General features: G+C 42.6%; 2 protein-coding genes across 5 annotated transcripts in view; both read right to left on the reverse strand.

Annotated features, from left to right (window-relative positions):
• Nucleotides 1–35: 35 nt before the first annotated feature.
• Nucleotides 36–14,694, reverse strand: WDR6 (WD repeat domain 6). Its single transcript, XM_056805085.1, has 6 exons — nt 14,439–14,694; nt 3,592–6,058; nt 2,599–2,685; nt 1,764–1,880; nt 1,149–1,267; nt 36–1,005 (listed from the first exon to the last, which is right to left on the reverse strand). The coding sequence occupies exons 1-6, from the start codon at nt 14,524–14,526 to the stop codon at nt 530–532; spliced, it is 3,354 nt and encodes a 1,117-aa protein (XP_056661063.1). The 5' UTR covers nt 14,527–14,694; the 3' UTR covers nt 36–529.
• Nucleotides 14,695–15,908: 1,214 nt separating this feature from the next.
• P4HTM (prolyl 4-hydroxylase, transmembrane) overlaps nt 15,909–22,075 on the reverse strand; it is a 32,245-nt gene continuing 26,078 nt past the window's right edge. For 2 of the 4 annotated variants that reach the window (XM_001377625.4, XM_056805086.1), the window contains exons 7-9: nt 21,109–21,199; nt 20,434–20,557; nt 15,909–17,638 (exon numbers count right to left, since the gene is read on the reverse strand). In XM_001377625.4, the coding sequence (XP_001377662.1) occupies nt 17,421–17,638; nt 20,434–20,557; nt 21,109–21,199 (433 nt within the window). In that variant the 3' untranslated portion in view covers nt 15,909–17,420. Of the gene's footprint in view, nt 17,639–20,433; nt 20,611–21,108; nt 21,200–22,075 lie in introns of all 4 variants that reach the window. The other 2 variants (XR_008913477.1, XM_056805088.1) reach the window with 2 other exon arrangements.

The raw sequence follows: 22,075 nt of genomic DNA on the forward strand, positions 1-22,075 counted from the left end.
CCCAGAGCCTATTTACATATCAAAGAAGGCATCTCAAAAACAACTTCCAGAATTTTAATCTACACCACATAAGGCACCTTCATGTCCTCCAGAAATTCTTCAGCACTCTTTGCCCTGGAGGCTGCCCTCTCTCAGATGGGCCAGATCCTCCCAGATTCTCCACATTACTGTTTACTGACTGATGACACTGAAGACCCAGAATCAGAGGAGTGCATTTGCTCACTGCACTGTATCTGTCTAGACTGGAGGTCTCAGTCTTGTAGCTGTGCAGGAGGACATAGCCTGCTACAGCCTCTCAGATCCACTCCTCCTTACCTTATGTTCCAACATCCTCCAAGTCTTTTGTTCTCTCCATGAAATAAGGTTTCTCAGGTGCCAGGCTCACTTTTAGTTTCTTTATTCCTTCACTGAGCAGGGTCAGGTATTTGACAAGTTGCCTGGGGTAGGGACAGAACCAGTATTGCTGGGGACAACATTTCCATGAAGTCCAGCCCCAGATTGGATTTCCTGGCTGTTTCCAGAGTACTGCTCACCCTGTCCAAAGGATGATCTCCAAACCCTGTCCAGAGAGGGCACAGTGAAAGCTTTTGCCCGTCCCACTGGCCCAGCAGTCAATGTCAGACACATCTGCCACATGGCACACTTTGCTGCTCACAAAAGCTAGGCCAGTAGGTCCCAAGCTCCAAAATGTCAGGCGCTGGTCGACAGAGGCAGAGACCAAGAGGTCTGGTCTTAGGACCTTTAGTCCTGTCACATGGGCGGAATGAGCAGAAACCACAGAAAACTTCTGCATCATGTGCAAGCAGGTCTTTGGAGTGAGCTCTCTGGGCTCTTGTGAAGAGTCCTGTGGAATTAGGGGCATTTCCACAGCAACCAGGCAGACATGGATGGAGCCATCATCACTGCCACTGGCCACAAGATACTGCCCTGCACGAATCTCTCTGATGTGGAGACTGTTCACCCCACAGCTGTGTGCTTGGATGGTCAGAAAGGGACATCCCAGATCTAGAGAAAGCAAAAACCCTATCAAAGATGAATGAATCTAATAAAAGGAATGAGTTATTAAAAAAGATTAATGACTATTCAGAAGGAAAGGAGAACTATAGGACTGAGAAAATCGTGAGTGAGGGAAACAGAGCAACACTTACCACAGGGGAGCTGGGTTCTTTCTGGTGATTTCATGACCCTAAGGCCATGGTCCAAGGTAGCAGTGATGTCCCAGAATGCAATGCTTCCATCTGTGGCTGCGCTGCACAGGACCACACTTCTGTAAAGGGGGAAGCATTTTCAGATGCTGCTAGACAAAGGTGGTCCAGCTGCCTCACAAGATACTTTCCAGGGCATCAAGAAGAGAACTCTGCCCACTCCCCCATTATTTTTAGCACAAGATTTTCATGAAACTCGTTTTATGAGCTTGTGGTGGGGAAATCAAATTGGAGTGGAGTTACTGCTGGTTTTCTTGTTTGGCCCAACCCCCTACCCTAATAAGAAACAGAATGCAGGTTCAAGTTTTCAGTACCAGGGCTACTGAGACCAGGGAATAACTGGCTCAATGAGCTGACTGCAGACCACAGCCTCCAATGTGTACTCCTCCTCCTTTCTCTCTCATCCCTGTATCTTTCTCAAGTCTGTCAACATCTTTGCTGGCTAATGATAGTTCTCTGTGAATAAGAGACTTCTTTGGTTGTTCAGGCCAAATGCTCAGAATGGTTTAAGGGATAGTCTTGAAGCAATTTCCTACAGAGGCCCAAGGCTTGACTCACCTTGTCCCAGTTCCTGCCTCGTAGGTAAATGTCTGGATCTTCAGGACACAGCGTTGATGGTAAAAGGACTCTGCTAAGAGCTGTAGTTTTCGAGCCAATTCATCTACCAGAAAGAGTCTTGCAGAAAACAACAGGAGGAAATCAAGACTACACAGTTATCTCTCATTGGGGCCGTGACAATAAAGTTTTATGACCAAATGATTTCTATTTGATCTGGAATTTGCTGTGCAAATGTCTGTGCATCTTCTCACTTTTGTGGGATGTGATAAATACTGAGATTCTGACATTATGTATCCACAGGCAGTTCATTTAACCTTACCAAGCCTTGTTTTCCTCTTCTGTGAAATGGAGATAACACCTACCACAGATGCCTGCCAGGGCTGGTGAAGGATCAAATGAAATACAGTACGTAAAATGCTTTGGACACTTTAAGAGCTATATAAGTGTTAACACTGTGATTAGTTTTATTCTCTCTTCCTCTCAGGTTTTGTTTAGTATAATTCAATACTATAATAAATTATTCCTACTTGGCACTGTGGGGAAACTCGCCCAGTATTTTAAATCTGCATTTCTAAATGATAATGTACATGCAGATAAATGAGAAGTTACTAATCACATTTTCTGGACTACACTCTCATTCAAAAGTAAGTGAAAAAAGTGTGAAAAGCCTGTCATTTATATGACCTCTCCTACAAGTTTCTCTAGCAGAGAAGTATTCTTTCCCTGTCCTGTCCCTATCTCCACCTCCCTCTGAAGCTTCTTTAATGTCCGTTGTCCCCCCACCAAACCAGCAACACCATGGGGAGTTGTCCTTAAAACAGAATGTGCTACTCACTTCACAGATCCATCACTACAGGCTGCAGCCAGGACAAGGCCAAACCCAGATTGCTGAGGACTGGTCACCACGACAATGGACATGTACCTGAGGTCAGAGATAAACTATTAATACCAGTGAGGGAATAATTACTATCCAATGGCTCTTAGGAACTCAGGCTCTATTCAATTGCTCTCTAGTTATAGTTATATAACTTAGACATAGTGATAACTTTAGCATGACTCGGTAGACCAGCAATCCATAGGAGACACATTAGCCAGATGGCAACTGCTCAAAAAGACTTTTGTTAAATGTTAGATTTTTTTTTCTCTATTCAAATTTATCTCAACCTCCTAACAGGACAGAAACATCCCTAAAGGGACGGACTGTCCCCTCATGAGATCAAGAGTTCCCAGGGAGGGAAGCTTGGGGATCTACTTGGCTCATCCCTATCCACTTCATGCTCCCAACCAATTGCTAAATCCTATTGATTCTATATCCATCCTTTCTCCTCTCCCTTTCCCTCACTGCTACCATCCTAGCTCATTTCCTTAAATCTTAAATGCATTCTTTTAAGACATTTGTACTGATTTTTCTGTTTACATGAGTCTTAATGTTCAAATAGCCCCTTTCACTCTCCCAGAAGCAGAGAAACCATCCTTGTAGCACAGGGAGGAAAAAAGGAAAGATAAGTCTTTGCCCTCCACCTAGAATACCTCCTCCATGAAGTTGTTCCTGCTCTCAACCTCCTCTGAGCAGTCTATACAACATTAATGGCAATTACTACATTCTACGCTGTACTAGTATTAACTGTCTCTATCTTTTCTCCTCAAGCAGGACCAGATATTTTGTGTCTCCCAACGACAATAGGCCAGGGTTATGCATCAGTAGGTGTGTGACAATTATTTGCTGAATGAAAAGAAGACCTCATTAGACCAAGGCTTCCAGGGTTGGCCCTCTCTTTAATTCTAGTGAGCACGCTTTCTCAAACTCCCCAATTGACCCCCCAAGTACCTGGTTTCAGGGTTCATCTTAATAACCTTGTGCTTGTTCCTCTGGCGGTCCCAGTGCTCATCTAACCGGTGAGAAATCAGATGAGTAACCCGGCAAGTAAGCCCTGCCTGGGTGGTGAGGTCTGGCATGACCAGGAGTTGATAGCATTGCATCTCAGCCCTACTGCCAGCAGAGAACAGGAGGGCTCTGAGGCCTGTCTCTGCTTCTCCACCATTAGTGTTTGCCTCACACAGTGCCAGGGTCCGAACACTAGAAATGTGGTTATTGATAGTGGCAAGCAAAAAGACTGTGGAGGAAGCAGCTACGAAAGCCAGGATGTTCACTGTTGTGTCTTCACTGCTTGTGACCAGGATGTCAGTGGTGTTGCTCCCCTCTTGAGTCTTCATACTTCCAACATACCTCACACAAGTGAGCTCTCGGCCATGCAGAGATTCCTTTAGGACTGCTTGGCAGCTGCTGCCTCCCTCCTGGGCCTGATACACCATGACATCCCCTGCCTTGATATAGGCAAAGACCATGGTGGCTGGAGTGCTGGTGTAACCCCAAGAACGGTGGCCTCCACCACAGGGCACTTTGTGAAGCTTCTCGTGGGTCCTTGGGCTCCAGACAACAAAGTCAGTAGAATGGAAGCCAAGGACAAGCAGGTTTTCATCAGGGGCAAAGCTGAGCCCAGCCACCCAGTCCATGCCTTTGCAGGGCTTCTGTTTCCACAGAGGCCGGAGCTGCTGACCTAGCACACAAAGCTGTTGGAAGGAGCCATCCCTGCCCGTACTATAGACGTAGCCCTTGTGGTAGGTCACTGAGGTAACCCCTTGTTTCCCATGAATCCCATACAGAAGGTCAACAGGGGCTCCCTCCCCAGGGGAGAGAGATCGATCGGATCCATGATCAGACTCCTCCCCATCAGTACTGCTGCCACTCTCCCTTCCCCCTCTCTCTTCCCTGCTGGGTTTGACAGTGGCTGCTCCACAAGGAAACAACAGGAGAGAGCCCCTGCGATCACCACACACAAAGAAGTCCCCTTGGGGTAAGAAGGTGAGGCATGTGTGCCACCTTTGTTTGCAGAGGGGCAGAACATAGCGCCGCCGCTCCACCACCTTGTCTACTTTTCCTAAAGGGCAGAATGAGACATCTAGCCATGACAAGACCCCATCTGGGCCAGACAAAAAAAGGGCACAGCACGAATCGTGCCTTAATGGATCCTGGGGCTGGCGTGTGACCCAGCTCAGCCCGTGGACCTTCCCTTTATAAAGCTTCAGTTCCTTTGCCTCTTGTGGGTAGTGGAGGGGAAATATTTTAATGCGGCCCTCCAGGTTCCCCAGTGCACATATCACACTGCCACCAGGGAGCTGAACTGCATCCAATAAATTGTAGGACTGGTAATTGATATCATCCAAGATGAACTTCCACTGTTTAATTGTCAAGTCATATAGATAAACAGCTCCAATGTCAGTCATCACGAGAAGCCATGAGCTACTGACTAACGTTAAAGCTTTTGGAGAGCCCTTCTTTGTAAAAGAGCTGAAACGGAGTGGTAGGAGGCTGTTGCCCAGAAGCCTGTTCCCTCTAAGGGGCCAAAGTCTAATGCCTGAATCAGCTCCACCAGTGACCATCCAGGCTTGTGTCTGGTGCACCGTCACAGCCCTGATGCTACGACCTTTGTGTCCTTTAAAGGTCTGAACTATTTCACCACTGTAATTCCATACAATGCAAGCTGAATCCTCACCAATGCTAATAATGTAATTGTCTAGGAGCTGGACAGCCCACACCCTGGACTGGTGACCATAACACACTAGGATACATTGAACTAAGCTGAGAGGGGCCCTCAGGTCCCCCACTCTCCAGACCCGAATGCTCCGGTCGTCAGAGGCTGAGGCTAAAAGGCCTTTACTCTCCAGGTAGCAGATACTGAAGATGACTCCATTGTGCCCACTTATCCTTCTTTCTACTTTGACTCTTCTTTCCTCACCAGTGAAATCAGCTGGGTGCCAAATCACAAGCTGGTTAAAGACGGTGCCAGCAACCAGCACCAGCTCCTGCCAGTCCTTCCCTGCCAAGCAAGCAGAATAGATAATACATGTCTCCTCACAGTGTACCTCTTGCAAGATCTGCTGGTGGATGTGGTCATACAGGACCACTGAGTTGTGTCCCAGGGCTAGGGCCAAGGCAAGAGTGGCTTTTCCAGGGCCCTGGACCCAGTGAAGATCCCAGATCCAGTCATGAAGTTCACAGAGCTGAGACATCCACGTCAGACTCTCTGCCTTCTCTCCCCAGCTCAATGTCAGGACACGGAGGCCTTTGCTTCCAAAGACAGCCACAGTTGTCTCTGATGCCTTCGTGGAAGATGGGCTCTGAAGTTCCCTGATGCCATGGATGTAGTAATGACTGAGAACACTTGGCACACACTTGGTCACTACAAGCTGCTCACCAGATTCCAAGCAATAGATTAGTAGGTTAGGCCCTTCACCTAGATAGCAAAATAGTAAAATAAAACCAAGGTTACCATCACATAGATTCAGAGGAAGATAAGTCCCTATAAATGTGACCTTAGAAGAAATGTGGGGCTCACAAAACCCTATTCTAGAATCATTGATTCAGAGGCAGAAAGGATGTCAGATCTCCAATCTCCAATCATTTTGTGGAAACCCTGAGAGTTTAACTGATTAAGACCATAAAGAAGTAGCAGGTGACCCAAGGTTTTTTGTTGCTGTTGTTGTTTTTTAATGAACTTTCCTTTTATTATTTTCTTACTAACATGTATAAACAACTTTTTAACAAATGCTTTCTGACCTTTTGCAATCCAGATTCTCTCCCTCCCTCCCCCTCCCCTCTCCACAGGCAGCAATTTGATACAAGCTATTATAGTGTTGTCATGCAATACATACTTTCCCTTTCCTCATGTAGTGAAAGAAGATACATAAGAAAAAACTCATGAAGGAAATAAGGCAAGAAATGGCATGGTTTGGTCTGTATTCATACTCTGACAGTTCCTTCTATGGCTGTGGATAGCACTTTTCATCATCAGTCCCTTAATCTTGGATCCTTGCATTGCTGATAATTAGTCCTTCACAGTTAATCATCATCATATTTCCATTACTGTAAAACATGCTCTCCTGGTTCTGCTCACTTCACCTTGTATCAGCTCATAGAAGTCTTTCCAAGTTTTTCTGAAATAATCCCATTCATCATTTCTTATTGCACAATATTATTCCATTACAACCACATACCATAACTCATTCAGCCATTGTCCAACTGATGAATATCCCTTTAGTTTCCAATTTTTTGCTGCTATAAAGAGAGTTGCTCTATTTTTGTACACATAGGTGTTTTTCTTTTCTCTGTGATCTCTTTGGGATATAGACCTAGTAGTGGTATTACTGGACCAAAGGGTATGCACAGTCTTATAACCTTAGGGGCACAGCTCCAAACTGTTCTCCAAAATGATTGTATTAATTCATATTTCCACCAACAATCTATCAGTGTTCCAATTTTCTCACATCATCTCCAGCATTTATCGTTTTCCATTTTTGTCATATTAGTCAATCCAATAGGTGTGAGGTGATATTTCAAAGTTGTTTTAATCTGCATTCCTCTAATCAATAGTGATTTGGAACTTTTTTCATGACTGAAGATGTTTTTGATTTCGACTGCTCATGTCCTTTGAACATTTATCAATTGAGAAATGACTTGTATTCTTGGATATATGCCTCAGTTCTCTAAATATTTGAGAAAAGAGCCTTTTTCAGAAATACTTGCTGTAAATAATTTGTTTCCCTTCTAATCTTGGTTGCATTGGTTTTGTTTGTACAAAATCTTTTTAAATTTAATAAAAATTATCCGTTTTACTTCTTGTAATGCTTTCTGTGTCTTGTTTGTTCATAAATTCTCTTATCCATGGATCTGACAGGTAAACTATTCCGTGCTCCCTTAATTTGCTGATGGTATCACCCTTTATTTCAAGATCATTTTTCTATTTTATCTTAGTATATGGTGTGAGATGTTGGTCTGTGCCCAGTTTCTTCCGTTGTTTTCCTAGCAATTTTTGTGAAATGGTGAATTCTTCTACCAAAAGCTTGCACCTTTGGGTTTATTCAATACTAAGTTACTATGGTCATTTCCTACTGTGTACTGATTACTAATCTACTCCACTGGTCCACCATTCTGTATCTTGGCCAATACCTGAATGTTTTGATGTTTTGATGATTATGGCTTTATAATACAGTTAAGAGATCTGGTATGGTTAGTCCTCTCTCCACATTTTTTCCTCATTAAATCCCCTAATATTATCGATCTTTTGTTCTTCCAGATGAATTACTATTTTTTTAAGAGGAAAGTTCCATTTATTACAGTGTTCTTGAATGTTTTTGTAGCTTTTTCTGCATCTACTGATATATAACCATATGGTTTCTGTTGTTTTTGTTATTGATATAGTCAAGTATGCTAATAGTTTTCTTAATATTGAATCATCCCTGCATTCCTGGTATAAAACCCATCTGATCATGGTATATGATCCTTGTAATAAATTGCTGTAATCCCCTTATTAGTATTTTAAGATTTTTGCATGGATATTAATCAAGAAGATTATTCTATAGTTTTCTTTCTGTTTTTTTCTTTTCCGGGTTTAGGTACCAGGCACCATATTTGTGTCATATAAGGAATTTGGTAGAATTGCCAACCTGAGATTTTAAAACTAGGCCTTCTGACTCCAAATCCACCACTCACCAAGACAACGTAATTGTTTTAATAATAATAGCTAATAATGGCATAGCATCTACTGTGTGCCAGGCAGGGTGCTAAGTCTTTTACAAATATTATTTCATTTGTATCCTTACAACAAATCTAGGAGGTAGGTACTGTTATTATCCCCATTTTACAGATAAGAAAATTGGAGCAAACATTAAATGACTGGCCCAGGGTCACACAGCTAGTAACTACCTGAGGCTATATTTGAACCCAGGTTTTCCTTGCTTTAAGTTTGCTTTATTAACATCTTATGTTTGTATAAAAATTTTAATATTTTGTATCAACTTGCCCAATTTAGCATCATGCACGCCCTAATCACCTGCCACATGGAGTAGTTATTACTAGCTGACTTTACTGATCAAGAACTATAACTGTATCATAGAGAAGTAAAGTTACACAGTGAGCTAACAGTATTAGAGCTCAATTCCCTTCCTATCAATTTTAGATTCTTTCCATAAAACTTAATAGTAAAAAGTGCTAAATAACCAATTAAAACTTGTTTTGCTGGTCCATCCCCACCTCCCCCCATCCCATCCAACTAAACTGTATGATTTTCCCTTATTTTAGCAGATGATTAACAAATTGTGTTTCATCATTTGTCAATTATCTGTTAATATCCTTTGGTCATTTATCTCTTAGAGACTAGGAGTTAACCTTCTTTTTTAAGTGCCTTATACACTTTAATTTTTCATGTCCTACTTCCAATACTTGAATAGATTTATAATAGTTCCCTTTTAATGACACAAATAACAAGCCCTCCATATTTTCTCTATCCATGTGACTTTTGTCCATACATTTTATTAGCCCACATGATGGGCCTTTCTCTTTTTCCCCTCTTAAACACTGTGTGAGTTCCAGTACATTGTCAGTTACTCTTGATCTTTCTACACCACCAGTCTACCTTTTTTTTTTTCAGTCAAGATTTACTTGGCTATCTTTGATGTCCCTTCTTGGCATGCAAGTGATTGTTGATAATTTTACAGTCTATTTAAGTTCAGTAGACAGCTATGATCATTTGTGTGATTCTTTAGAAATTATTGTATTCCATGACTCTCACTAAAGGTCACTACAATAATAATGATTATTAAAATATGATTTTCTGTTTCTAGGGCTGGGCTTGTTGAAATTGAGGCAGAATTTTCTGAATGCAACACAGCTGGATTCTCTTTCTCCCTCCCCATTCAGTTCTCAGCCCAGCTTCAGGTCTGGGGTATCTAACATATTTATATTCATAGATAAACTCAAGGAGATGTCCATTCCAACTTTAGGTTGTACTTAATTTTCTATGGACATATTCTTCCCCTGTTTCTCCCTTAAGGCTATTTTGTTTTTGCATTATGAATGCTTCACACATAAAAGGAGCTTAAATGTTTGTTGAATGAAACTTCATTATCATAGCCACCAATATTAGAGCATTGCATCATGGATTGGATGCCTGGATTTGGTACCAAAAAGAGGCAAGTTCAAATCTTACCCCTGAAACTTACTTAGCTGGGTGACCTCAGATCTCTGAGGCCATCTATGATCTTCTGACTGGTTAAAAAAGGCATTATTCACTTACTCCATTTTTTCAATGACAGGGCAACTGAGAGAAAAAGGAATTCTTCTGACTGACAATCTTATTTAGTAGGCACTAGTGTTCAGGGGCTTAATTCAATTAGTATGATCATCATTTGTAAACAGGCACATTTGGAGGCCTTCATCATCCATAAAGAATGACTATTCCCTATGGACTCTGTGCCAGCCATTCTGAAAGGTGGAGATAAACCCTACTGGGGAGCATGTCTATCTTATCCCTTGATTATCTTAATAATCAGTGAATATCACTAAACAAAGTTACCTTTCCAGTTGAATTAATCTGGGCTCTTATATGACATGACACATAATCTTAAAGACATGCAAAACAACTCATTAGAAGAAAATCTTCATACCCTTGATATGTCCATAAATTTTCATAAAGATTTTATAAAGATGATAAAATGGGCAGATGGGTCAGTAGTTACTATCTTTTCTTTTTTTCTATTCTTTTGGTAGTTCCCCCTTTTCAACTATCTGCCTTGAGAATTGACATCCTCACTGACATATGCTGCTTTCGGCACTGCCTTCTTCTGATCCAGTAGCTCTCCCACCTTCTGAATAATTTTCTGTAGAGCCACTTTCACTAACTTACTTGGCACATGGGGCACTGAGATATTAAGAGTATAAATGTGAAGGTTTCATCCTCCCTGAAGAAAATAGTTTGCTATAGAAATGTTAACAGATTTTTGCTTTTGTGTTCTGACACTTTTCACCTTCAAAACATTTGGGGATGATTTGGCTGAATTGAGTTTCACATGAGTTTTCTGCAAACTTATTTTCCCTTATACTGGTTTCTGCTGTCTTATTGGGAAATATTATTACTAATATTCCACTAACATCCTTTATGTAATTTGTACAATTACATAATTTATATGATATTTTCTCAATGTTTCAAGTTATGTAGAAATTATATTACTAAACAATCTGTTTTATTTATACTAATCCTACTAATTTAATAATGAAAAAGCTATGTCTCATCCTCATTAATGATATTTTTCCACTCTTTTTAGTTTATGTTTGTCATTCAGCTAGAAAATTCACTGTGGTATGAAATAATTATTATTTATATAGCATTTTAAAGGTTACAAAGCATTGAAAATATATTACCTCATTTTCCAACAGTCTTGGGGTAAGTACTGCATGAAAAAAGTCTAAATTTATTTCCCACCATACTGCTAATCACTTTTCTTAAGTACATTTATTAACTATCAAACAGAAACCCTTTCCTCTTTGACATTTTCACAACACAAATTTATCAGCCAATCCAGACCCTACTAGCTATCATCTAGACACTTCCTAGGACAGTTTCTTTTCTTCCCTAAGAAGTTTAGTGCCTTCAGCAGCTAGGTGGCTCAGTGGATTGAGAACCAGGCCCAATGATGGGAGGTCCTGGGTTCAAATCTGGCCTCAGACACTTCCCAGCTGTGTGACCCTGGACAAGTCACTTGACCCCCATTACCTTGCCCTTACCACTCTTCTGCCTTGGAACCAATACACAGTATTGATTCTAAGACAGAAGGTAAGAGTTAAAAAAAAGTTTAGTACCTGACTCACAACTTTCTCTCCTCTCCATCTCTTGCCTAGAGGATATCTACAAATACTGATACCCTCAAATACCCTAACCTGACAGTTCTTTAATCTATTCTATTCCAATGATCTATTCCTCCACTCCACACCAGTTACACACCAAGATGATTATACCTTTGACCTTTCTATCATACGCGTGTTCTAACATGTTCATGCACTCTGAAATTCTTGTATCTAATCATAACCTTTTATCATTCCACCTTTCCCTATGCCTTAATTCCTATTCTTGTTCTTTGACCTCATTGTGACCTCCGTTCCCTTCTCCCCTTGGTTCTTCCCTAGGCTACTGCCCTTGCACTGGCTATATTCTCCTCCCTTCCCTCTCTCAACCACTTGACAAACCAAACCAATTCTGTGCTTTCCTCCACCTATTGATTCCTTTGCCTTCTTGTCCAAAGCTCATGCCTTGCCAAGTCCCAGTCTTGGATTACTTCCACCATTTGCATCCTTCTTTCCCCTTCATGTGCTCCTGAAAAGAGCTGAAGAAAATCACAAAACTGTGCTGACAAAGCCCACTACAAATTTTTTTCTGAACTTAATGGGTTCCTCCTGACAGTATCAAGGGAAACATTCTATTCTTCCTTAATTGACCCACTCTCCACAGTTGCTATTCCAAATCTCATTTCTTCACCTCATAGTTCACCATCACTCTCAAAAAAAGAGAGCATTCACAAAAAAGATTTCCTATCTCCCTTTCTCATCTCCTATCTCTCAGACATCGCCATTTATTCCATCCTCAGATGAAGAGGTGGTGTTTCTTATTGCCAGGCCAAACCCCTCTACATAAATCTATGAACACATTCCCTCCCTGTGAATTGTCCCCACTATCATCTCCAGTTCTTCTCTTCAAGTGCTGTATCTATGGTTCTTTTTATGCTGCTTAGAAATCTCAACCAAAAATACTTGATCCAACCATCCCCTCTTCCTATCATTTAACATACTTTTTAATAATAACTTGAAAAAGGAGCCTTTAATCATGTCTCTACTCTCACTATTTTTTGAACCTTCTGTAAATTGTCTTTTGGTGTTATTTAACTGAAATTGCCTTCTCCAGTTATCAAATTGAAAGACCTTTTCTTGTTACCTCTCAATCAATCAACAAACATTTATTAAGTACCTACTGTATGCTAGGCACTATACTAAGCACTGGGGATAAAAAAAGAGGTGAAAGACAGCCCCTGCCCTCTCAGAGCTTACAATCTAACAGCTTCTCTGCTCAATGAGCTTCAATATCCCCCTAGTTATCATCAGGATCAGTTTATAAACTCCTCTAAGTGGCATTTAAAATTCCCTAAAACCTGGACCATTCTTATCCTTCTACATACTCAGAGACCCTGGTCTACTTATATAGTTTTTTGAATATGCCACATTGATCTCTCTTCACATTGGCTTTCTCCAAGGCTTGAAAAGTTCTTGCCCTCTCACCTGTCTTAGTTTCCCTGGCTTCCTTAAGCGTCAGCTTAAATTTCACCTTCAGCAGATGAATGTATACTCCTTGACGACAATGACTATTTTTTGCCTTTCTTTGCAACCCCAGGCAAGATGCCTGGCACATAACAAGTGTTCAAAAAATGCTTGGTGACTGTGTTTGGTTGGATTGGTATCTTTATTTTGTTTCACTAATCTATTTTTGTGTGTGCATATAGACAACCAAGCAGTTGCTGGAGGCCAAAGTTATCCATGGGCCTGGTAGCTACTAAATTCTGGAGCAATGGCAATATGCTGATAGTCCAATATTTCTGGAGCTAAGAACATCAGAGATACCTAGTTATCCTACTGTTGATATAAGTATAAAGCACCAAGGTAGCAAGGTGGCCCTGAGACAGCTTAATTCTTTGACTGTGTTGGTCAGTTAGACCTGTAGTTATAAAACTCTGAATGTATGAGCACAGGTTTTTTGTTTTTTTGGGGTTTTTTGCATAGGGATTACTGAAAAAGCTGGATAAAGAACAAGAGGTAAAGGGGTTGGTTTAAATATTGGGATTTTGGTGAGTTAGGAGTTAGGCAGCATTTCTACTTTACTAAAGGCATCTGGGTAGAGCTGGTTGCCCTGATTCTATTTCAGCATTTTCAGGAAGACAATCTATGCATTTTATGATGATCCCAAACATTATCTGTTTTGTACAGGGTTCCAAATGCCCTCTCCAGGAAGCTGCCTTGTCAAACTCAAGGTAAAAGGAGAGAGAACTAGATCTCAAGTCAAAAAAGACTGAGCTCCTCTTATTACTATCTGTGTGATCTTGAGAAAGTTATTTTCTGGGCCTCACAGGTCCTCTTCCTCTAGAATAGGTATCTGACGATCTCCAAGGTCCTTTTCAGCTCTAAACGCTACTATCATCTTATTTGCCAAGAAAAAAATGTTAGAGCCACAAGCCTGATGCACTTGGCTAACTAACAGAGAGAGGGATCCCAGACCTGGCTGCCATCAGCTTTCCTGTTCTGCTAGCTTCTCCCAGAGTCTGCATCCTTCCAGTTGGATCACAGGCGCTCAGAGAAGGGACCTCATTCAACCCTGCATTTAGGAGATGAGAGAAACCGAGGACAAGGGAAGTGACTTGTCCAGGTTCACTTGTTACCAATTCTCTTGCTGCTTCTTTTCTGGGCTGGTTCTCCATCTCACACTCTGGTCCTAGGTAACTGCTGCCTTGGTTTACTGTCCTGGAGGTACCGTTTCAAAAAGCTTGGCCAGGCCCCCTCCTACCACCTTCTGATCCCAGACTAGGCTCTTTCAAGGCATTCTACTCCGACTATCTTGTGGGGCAAAAGGAAAGCGTGGTGTCGCTGGGGAAGCGATTCGCCCAAGGGCACTATGCGAGGCTTTTCTGGGCAGCTTAGCGCGTCCCGCAAAGAGGAAGGATTCCCGGCTTCTCCCGGGCCTGTACACATGCGCGCGCCCCCAGGCCCCGCCCAATACAGGTTTGAGGCAGAGGGGCCCTTACCTGCCAAGACTCGGTCCCCCACGCACTGCAGGGCAGTGACTGGCGCTAGCAGCAGCAGCGACTGCGCCTTCCCTACGGGAGGTTCCATAATGAAGGTAGAGACCGTACGACAGGCCGGCACACACACACGCAGGATCCTAACAGGTCGCCTTCCTCACACACATATAGGAGGCGACACCACAACCAATGGAGCAGCGTGTTACTTATCGCCTTCTCTGGCTAAATCATCCAAGGCTGGCAGTCATTGGTCCGTTTTATTTCAAATCGGTCCTGCAAATGATTGGAGCAGTCCATTCCTACGGGAAGCCAACGAGCCCAAATTTGCAGCCCACGTGACTCTGAAATATTTAATACCTGCGGGAGGCAGGGCCGCTGCACATACTTTAGACCCTACCGGTTCCCAGTTCTTTTACTGGGCTGAGACTAGTGCTTTGACCCTTGCCCTCTTGAGTTTTATAGAAACAGGCCCGGTCACACGAATGTTTAACTTTTTATTTGGCCGTTTTAGAAGGTCCTGGCGGGAGGGGAGGGGGGAAGCTGGGTAAGCTCAGTGGATTGAGAGCCAGGCCTAGAGCTGGAAGGTCTTAGGTTCAAATCTGACCTCAGACACTTCCCAGCTGTGTGACCCTGGGCAAGTCACTTGACCCCCATTGCCTAGCCCTTACCATTCTTCTGCCTTGGAGCCAATTGACTCCAAGACAGAAGGTAAGGGTTTAAAAAAAAAAAAAGTCCTCAGAACCAGGGGCAAAGGCGTGGTGGGGGTGGTTGGTGTGCAGTAAGCAAGGAGGAGAGGGAGAAACAGCTCCAGCCCTGCCCCCTGATTTCCTAGGGGAGGAGGTAGGGCCTGGCCTCCGCAAGGAGCAGCACAGTTGCCAGTCACAAACAACCCCTGCTGTTAGATTAGAGCAGGAATTCCAGGTGCCCAAGCCTCCCAAGAGCCAGAAAGGTGGCCCTCCCATCGAATTCCCAGGACCAAGAACCAGGGTCTCCTTCATTGGTATGTGGATCAACACTGGAAACTCCCAACTGTAATAACAAAAAGATGTCTTGAGACTTCTTTAAAGAGCCAGGTTACTCTTCACTGCCCAACAGGAGCCTGCTCTGCCAACAGAAAAGGCAGCAGCTGACCAGTCTTTGGACTCAAGAGTAGGGTGTATCATTCCAAGTCGATGTGCAGTTCTTAACCATTTACAGTTTATGAACCAAGCCCCAGGCCTCAACTGTTACACTTTGGATGAGCCTTTTTTGTGCAGATAAATTTTCTTGAAGGAGACAGCTCAAGTCTAGTTTCCAGAGATGATCTTGAGTTTCCGCAGATAGAGCAGTCCCAAGCTGCCCCTTCTTTCATGAATCTGGTAGACATATCAATTATGAGCTTTCCCTCTGCTGGTCAGTTACTACAAAACATTCCCAGAAGAAAGGAAGAGATCTACCTTAGGATGACTAGATGGAGAAACAAAGAGAGGCCTCTTTGGTTTTGTTCTAAGGGATCTGTAATGTGGTAGGGGTGTGAAAGAGAAGGGGGGGGGGGAAGAATACACTCATACACCAGGATGAACCCCAGTAGCTGCAGGAGCATTTGCATATATCAGTGGATGCGGCATGGTTGTACACAAGTCACCAGTTGCAGATGTATGATACTGTGAGCAGAGATAACAAAGACAGGGCCAGGAACCAGAAAGGGCAGTGAGTGTTCCCATTTCAGAAGGGATGCAGACATTTTCTGACTCCTCTAGTATATGGCAAATGCCTCTAAGGTTGCAAATAGGCAGCTGCTCTTCAAGAAGAGCCCCCAGGATCTAGCATATCAGTTACCCACTGCTCACAAAGAACACACAACTTTAAATGGAAAAAAAATCACTTCACCATTCTGTAAAATTGTTACTATTGCACTTTAAATTTCCCTTTTACCCCAATAATTTAATACTTCAGCATGATTAAAACCTATTCTCCCCTGAGAAGAAACCATTGCTATGTGCCCATATATGGTATCATCCCTCACCCTGCTGCTGGCAAGGGTTCTAGTCCTGGCTCTGTCATCAACGCAGTGTGACCTTTGGCAAGTCACTTCTTTCTAGGTCTCAGTTCCTCTTCTTCAAAATGAGGGGGCCAGATGAGCTGATCTCTACAATCCTGCTCAGCTTTCATGTGATTATTTCTTTTCTACATGAGCTCTGTCCAAGGTTAAAACCTGAGCACTAGGAAGTCTGGCCTATGAATCAGAGGCATGAAGCTTTGAAGGCTACAGTATTCCTTACAGTGGGAAGACTTAAACACCCACCATGGTCATTGTCAGGATGGTGTAACAACAAAAACAAAAAAGGAGGATTTCACCTCAGGGATCCAAGTTCCCAGAGAAAGTTGGGAATTAGCCAGTGTTCTCCTACCCACACCTCCCCAAACCCTCTGGAATTCTTAAGCACCAAATCAGCTTTTTTTCCTGGTGACAGTGACATTTCTACAAATAGTGTAAGGACTCAAATTCTCAACTACACAGTGTGAAAGTGAAATCTGACTTTAAACCCTTTCTTCCACCAGGAGACCACCTGTCCTCAAAATAAACCTCCTTAGCTATAGCCTGGGCTTGTATGGGGAAAGTAGTAATTACTGGAGGAAAATTGGGCTCCAACTAAATTCCTTCTTGCTTTGAAAATCCTTCTAGGTCATTTTTCCTAGGGAAATTCCATGGACATAGAGCAGCAGAGCTCTTTCTGGGTGCTCATGGTTGCCTGATGTAATTATGCCACACTTTCTTGCTAATTCAATATTCTGACCACCCTGAATCTAATATCTCAGATATCATCTTATAGCCTCTTGAATGAGGGGAAGGTCAGACACCCCAATCTGGGGGTCTTCCTGGCAGAAAAGGCAAAGAACTATCAGCTTCCAGTGAAAGCAAACAGTATACCAACGTTCCTGTGACTGTCACTGAAGAGGTTGCTCCAAGTCTGGCTGCTGCTATCTCTGATTCCAACCCCACCCTCAGAGTTCTACATGCACATTCTTGTAGGACTTGTCCACTGTCCACTCAGTTTGGGCCTCAAGTTCCTCTTGGGCATAACGAGCCATCTCTTGATGGAAATGGATCTGTCGACTCTTGCTGGGGTCTACATTGATCCAGTTGTTAGCAATCCATTTGGTTCCCTGAGTGACCAGACAGCCACCATGCAATGAATATTCGTCCAGTTCTCCTACCCAACCTGGAGAGAGAAAGATCAAGCAATAAGTGATCTCGAAGGAAACAGAGCTTGGACAGGAAGAACTCATGACACTGATTACCTATCAGAGCCATCTGGAGAATGGATTAGGATCCAGAGCTTCTCTAGGCTCTGAAAGTGAGTCTTCCTTTTGTAAAAGAGGTTTGGGATATACCTCTTAAAGGTAGAGAGGGGTTCACAGTTTCTATGTTTCTAAATATAACCTCAGTTTTTGCCTCCAGCCCTGGTCTCCCTTCTGAGCTCTAAAACTTACATCTATGACTTTCTAAGAAGACAACTTCCTTCACCTGGATAGCTCACTGGCACCTCAAAATCAACATGCTCCAAAGTAAATTTATCTTTTCCCATAGACTTTCACCTCCTCCTGACTCTTGATCACTCATGTTCATAACCTTAGGTTATTATCTATTATCCTCTCTTTCCTCTTCCCTGCTCTGTTCATATTCAATCAATTAAGAGTCCTGTCTTTCCCTTAGCATTTTTAGTCTCTATTCTATGGTCCTTTTATAGGTATCTTCCCCTATTTGTAAATTCTTTGATATCAAGAACTGTTTTGTTTTTTTCTTTCTTTTGTTTCTCTGGCACCTAGCACAGTGTCTGGCATGTAAGTACTTAATAAATGCTTGTTGCCTAGGTACCCATACCCGAGTACAGGGCCTTGTTCAATCATTCAGTCATATTCAACTCTTCATGACCCCTTGGAGCACATCACACTAATACTGCCCATGGGGTTTTCTTGGCAAAGACACTTAATAGTTTGCCATTTCCTTTTCCAGTGGATTAAGGCAAATCTAAGTTAAGCCATTTGTCCAGGGTCACGAAGCTAGTGAGAGTGAGTGTCTGAGGCAGGATCTGAAATTCAGTTTTCCTAAATCTAGGCCCAAGGATCCATTCACTGTAAGTGAATTTATTTCATATTACCACCTCTCCCACCTGCCAAAGGTCCTGTTCCTTACTCATGATATTTCTTTTGTTCTGCCCCATCCTAATCTAACAACCCCTTACGCAGTCCTATATAAGGACTGGTTACTTGAATTCCTACCCATCCTTTAAATCCCAATTCAAATGCCATAAAGCTTGCCCTGGAATGTTTCCCACTTTGCTGAAAAGAACCCTAAAACATCCCAAACCATTTCTTTAAGTAAACCTTTTCTCTTTTGTTAATAGCCATTAAAAATCACCATTTTAAAAGATCTTATTCCAAGGATTCTGCCAAAGTTTTGTTAAAAAAATGTGGAAAATTCTGGTAACCACTTTCCTACAGTATGTAATACAATTATTTGTCTATGTATCATATTCCCCCCACTATGAGTTACAAGGGCAAAGGCCATGTCTTAAGCTTTTTTTAGACTGGGTCTCCCATCTTGTAAAGTGCATCAGCCATTTATGGGCTCAAGCCCCAGATAAAATAATATAGAAACTTTTAGCCCCCCTGCCTCTCAAAATTCCTGAACTTAAGGAATCTACTAGCCTCAGACTCCTCAAGTAGCAGAGACAAGAGGTAAGCATACCACAACACCCCACACATAATTGTTCTAGACCAGCCGTTCTCAACCTCTCAATTTATAGCAATGAGAATACATAATGCATATCAGGTATTTACATTCCGAATCACAACTGTAGCAAAATTACAGTTTTGAAGTAGCCACCAAAATAATTTTTTGGTTTAGGGTCACTGCAACATGAGGAACTATATTGCGGGGTCACAGCATTAGAAAGGTTGAGAACCACTGTTCTAGACTTTCTCTGCTAAAGCCAGGCACAGTGCTCGGTAAATGTTCACTAAATAAAGACAAAAATTTATTCTATCTAGGATATCTTCCCCATTTCCCACTCTTCTTCTCCCTAGCCAAACTTTGCCAATCCTTCAAGGCCCACCTCCTCCTTCATGAAGTGTCCTGGGATTACTCCAGTCCAAAGATGGATCTCTCCTTCCCCTGAGATCTGCTTGCACTAGACCCAAGGAGTACAGAGCTAGCAGGACTTGAGATCATCTAATTCAACTATTTAATGATACTGGGCAAAAAAAGAGCCCCAGAAAGGGGAAAGGACTTTTCCAAGGTTACACAAATAGAAAGGGTTTTCCATTTCATTTTTGGTTGTCTTCTATACTGTCTCATTATTACCTAATATTTCTCCATATAGGTATATATTGTTTCTCCAACTATTCTACAAGCCTTTTCAAAATAGAGACGGTAACTTCCAGCCTTCATAGCCAAAGGATAGAACTGGAATTGAGGTTCTTTCATCCACAACAGTTAATGTTGCCTCATCTACTCCAGAGGCAATCTTTAAGTCACATAGCTGTGAGAATGACAAAAGGCAGCTTTGAAGGTGTCAAGAGGGACCTTCATTGAAATGGGAAAGTTCAGAAAAAGATAGTAAAAGGTGAAGAGGTAACCAGGAGTACAGAAGATTTTATAATTTTACAATTCAGATGTTTCATTTAAGATGATGAAAGGACACTGGTGCTTTGAAACCTAGAATGTTAGAGCAGTAATGGGCCTTAGGGAATCATTCTGTCCCATCCCCTCAAATCCAGGCCAGTGGAATGAAGGGACTAACAATGAGGTAGGATAGAACCAATGCAAGTACCTCTCAAAGGAATTCCAGGGCCCCAGCTTCACAGTCCTGAAAAGAAACTCATCGAAAGTCTTAATGAGAGTACCTAAAGAGGGGGAACCTCAACAAGGGGGCTATTCCATGGACCTGTGCTTATTTTCTGAAAAAGCACATCCTTTCTGCCCACTGAAGCCACAGTGGCGGAGGCACTATACCTTGCCCATCAGACAGGTAGTTGTACCAGAAGACAGCGGTGCCTTGCTGAGGCTTCACTCTCAGGTTCCCCTTGTCACAATGTTTCCGGGTATCTCGGAGATCAATGTCATTCTGGATCAGGGACTGCAAGTGGCACAGCAAGTAGTAAGTGTTTGTGCTGCCAACACAGGAAGAGCCTAAGAGAGAGGGGAGGTATGGGTGGGTATTTCTAACTCCTGCCTCTTGTCAAATTTCCCCACCCCTGAGTCTGGAAGAAAGCCAGATTTGTATAGCTCTCCAAGTACCACCTGTTTTAGCTCCCAGGGTAGGCTATGAGCTGTTTCCATCTCAAATGAGAGAGTCTGAAGGGTCAGTGCAGGAAGATTCACCTCTAAAAGCAAAGGGACTCTCCCCTTCTCCCTTTTTGTCAGAAAAAGCCAGTTCCTGCCATTCTGGGAAGCTACACAGGAAGACACTGAGAAAGACTTCTCAGCTAAAGACCTGACCCAGATCACACTGTAAAAATGGCTTCCCCTTTGGTCAGTAGCCATTCCTCTTCTCCAGATTCTGCAAGTTTAAGATGACCAAATCCTTCACAGTCTCTGTGGAAGTTGCTCAGTCAATTTCTGATAAGGTCATACCATCAGAAATGTGCACAAGGGGAGCCATTTGGACTACAATATGTGTTCACTTACCAGCTCATCATAGGTCCTGTTATCTGCCACTGGGAAAGTTGTCTCCCCACCACCTGTGACATTGTTCAGGTAAAACAGCACAGTCACATAGCTGTAAGGCAGTAAAAGGGAGAATAACAGTTAAGATTTTAGGGTTAAAATTTGAGGCTGTCAGGCATGTAAGAAAGGGAGCAAACTGAAATTGGTAAATTGCTACCCCCACCCACCAAGCTATGTCTTAGGTCTGCTTATTTCATTAATTAAGGCACTGCGAGCAGAATAAGCGAGGTCCAAGATCTGCTGTTGGATCCAGGGAAAACAACATTTGGAGTTTGATGATCAGTTCTAGATGCCACATTTTAAGAGGACATTAACAATCTGGAGATATTCACAGATAAGAGCAACTGGGATGGCAAGGGGGAATAGAAACTATGCTATAAGTGAGGACTGGTTAAAGGAAATGGGGAGATTGAGCCTCATAGGGGAAAAAACGTTGAGGGCTGAGGATGGAGGTGGAGGCAGGAATATGATTCCTAGCTTCTTGTATCTGAAAGGCAATAGAGAGGCATAGTGGGTGTACTAGATGGAGGGCTGACCTAAGAGTCAAAATCATCCTGGTTCAAGTTCCAACTCTGATAGAAATTGGCCAGAACGATGGCCCTGGGCAAGTCACATCATTTCTCAGTGCCATAAGCAACTCTCTAAAATGTTGCCTAATAGTTGCTGATATACATTAGTAAAAGGAATTCCCTCACCTGGAGTTGTTGCTGAGGCTAAATGTCTTCTTGTCAGGGACACTGCAGAAGGAACTTTACTCTGGGAGGGATTAAAATAGATGAACTTTAAAGGCCCTTCTAGTTCTGTATTCTACAAATGTCTCATCAACTACAGCAGGAATGAGGCTATGACCAGTCAGCCACATGAGCAGAGCATGACCAAGTACTCCCCTTGTGTACACTAGCCAAAGGAGTGATAATATTACAAGATA

This window comes from Monodelphis domestica, chromosome 7 (assembly GCF_027887165.1).
Source record: "Monodelphis domestica isolate mMonDom1 chromosome 7, mMonDom1.pri, whole genome shotgun sequence".
Classification (NCBI taxonomy): Eukaryota; Metazoa; Chordata; class Mammalia; order Didelphimorphia; family Didelphidae; genus Monodelphis; species Monodelphis domestica.

Excerpts from the sequence above, each read along its gene's own strand:
- WDR6 (XM_056805085.1), bottom strand. The coding sequence starts at position 14,526 with ATGGAACCTCCCGTAGGGAAGGCGCAGTCGCTGCTGCTGCTAGCGCCA. Across the intron at positions 6,059-14,438 it reads GGGGGACCGAGTCTTGGCAG|GTGAAGGGCCTAACCTACTA; the intron begins GTAAGGGCCCCT and ends TTTGCTATCTAG. Across the intron at positions 1,268-1,763 it reads GAGGCAGGAACTGGGACAAG|AAGTGTGGTCCTGTGCAGCG; the intron begins GTGAGTCAAGCC and ends CCCCCTTTACAG.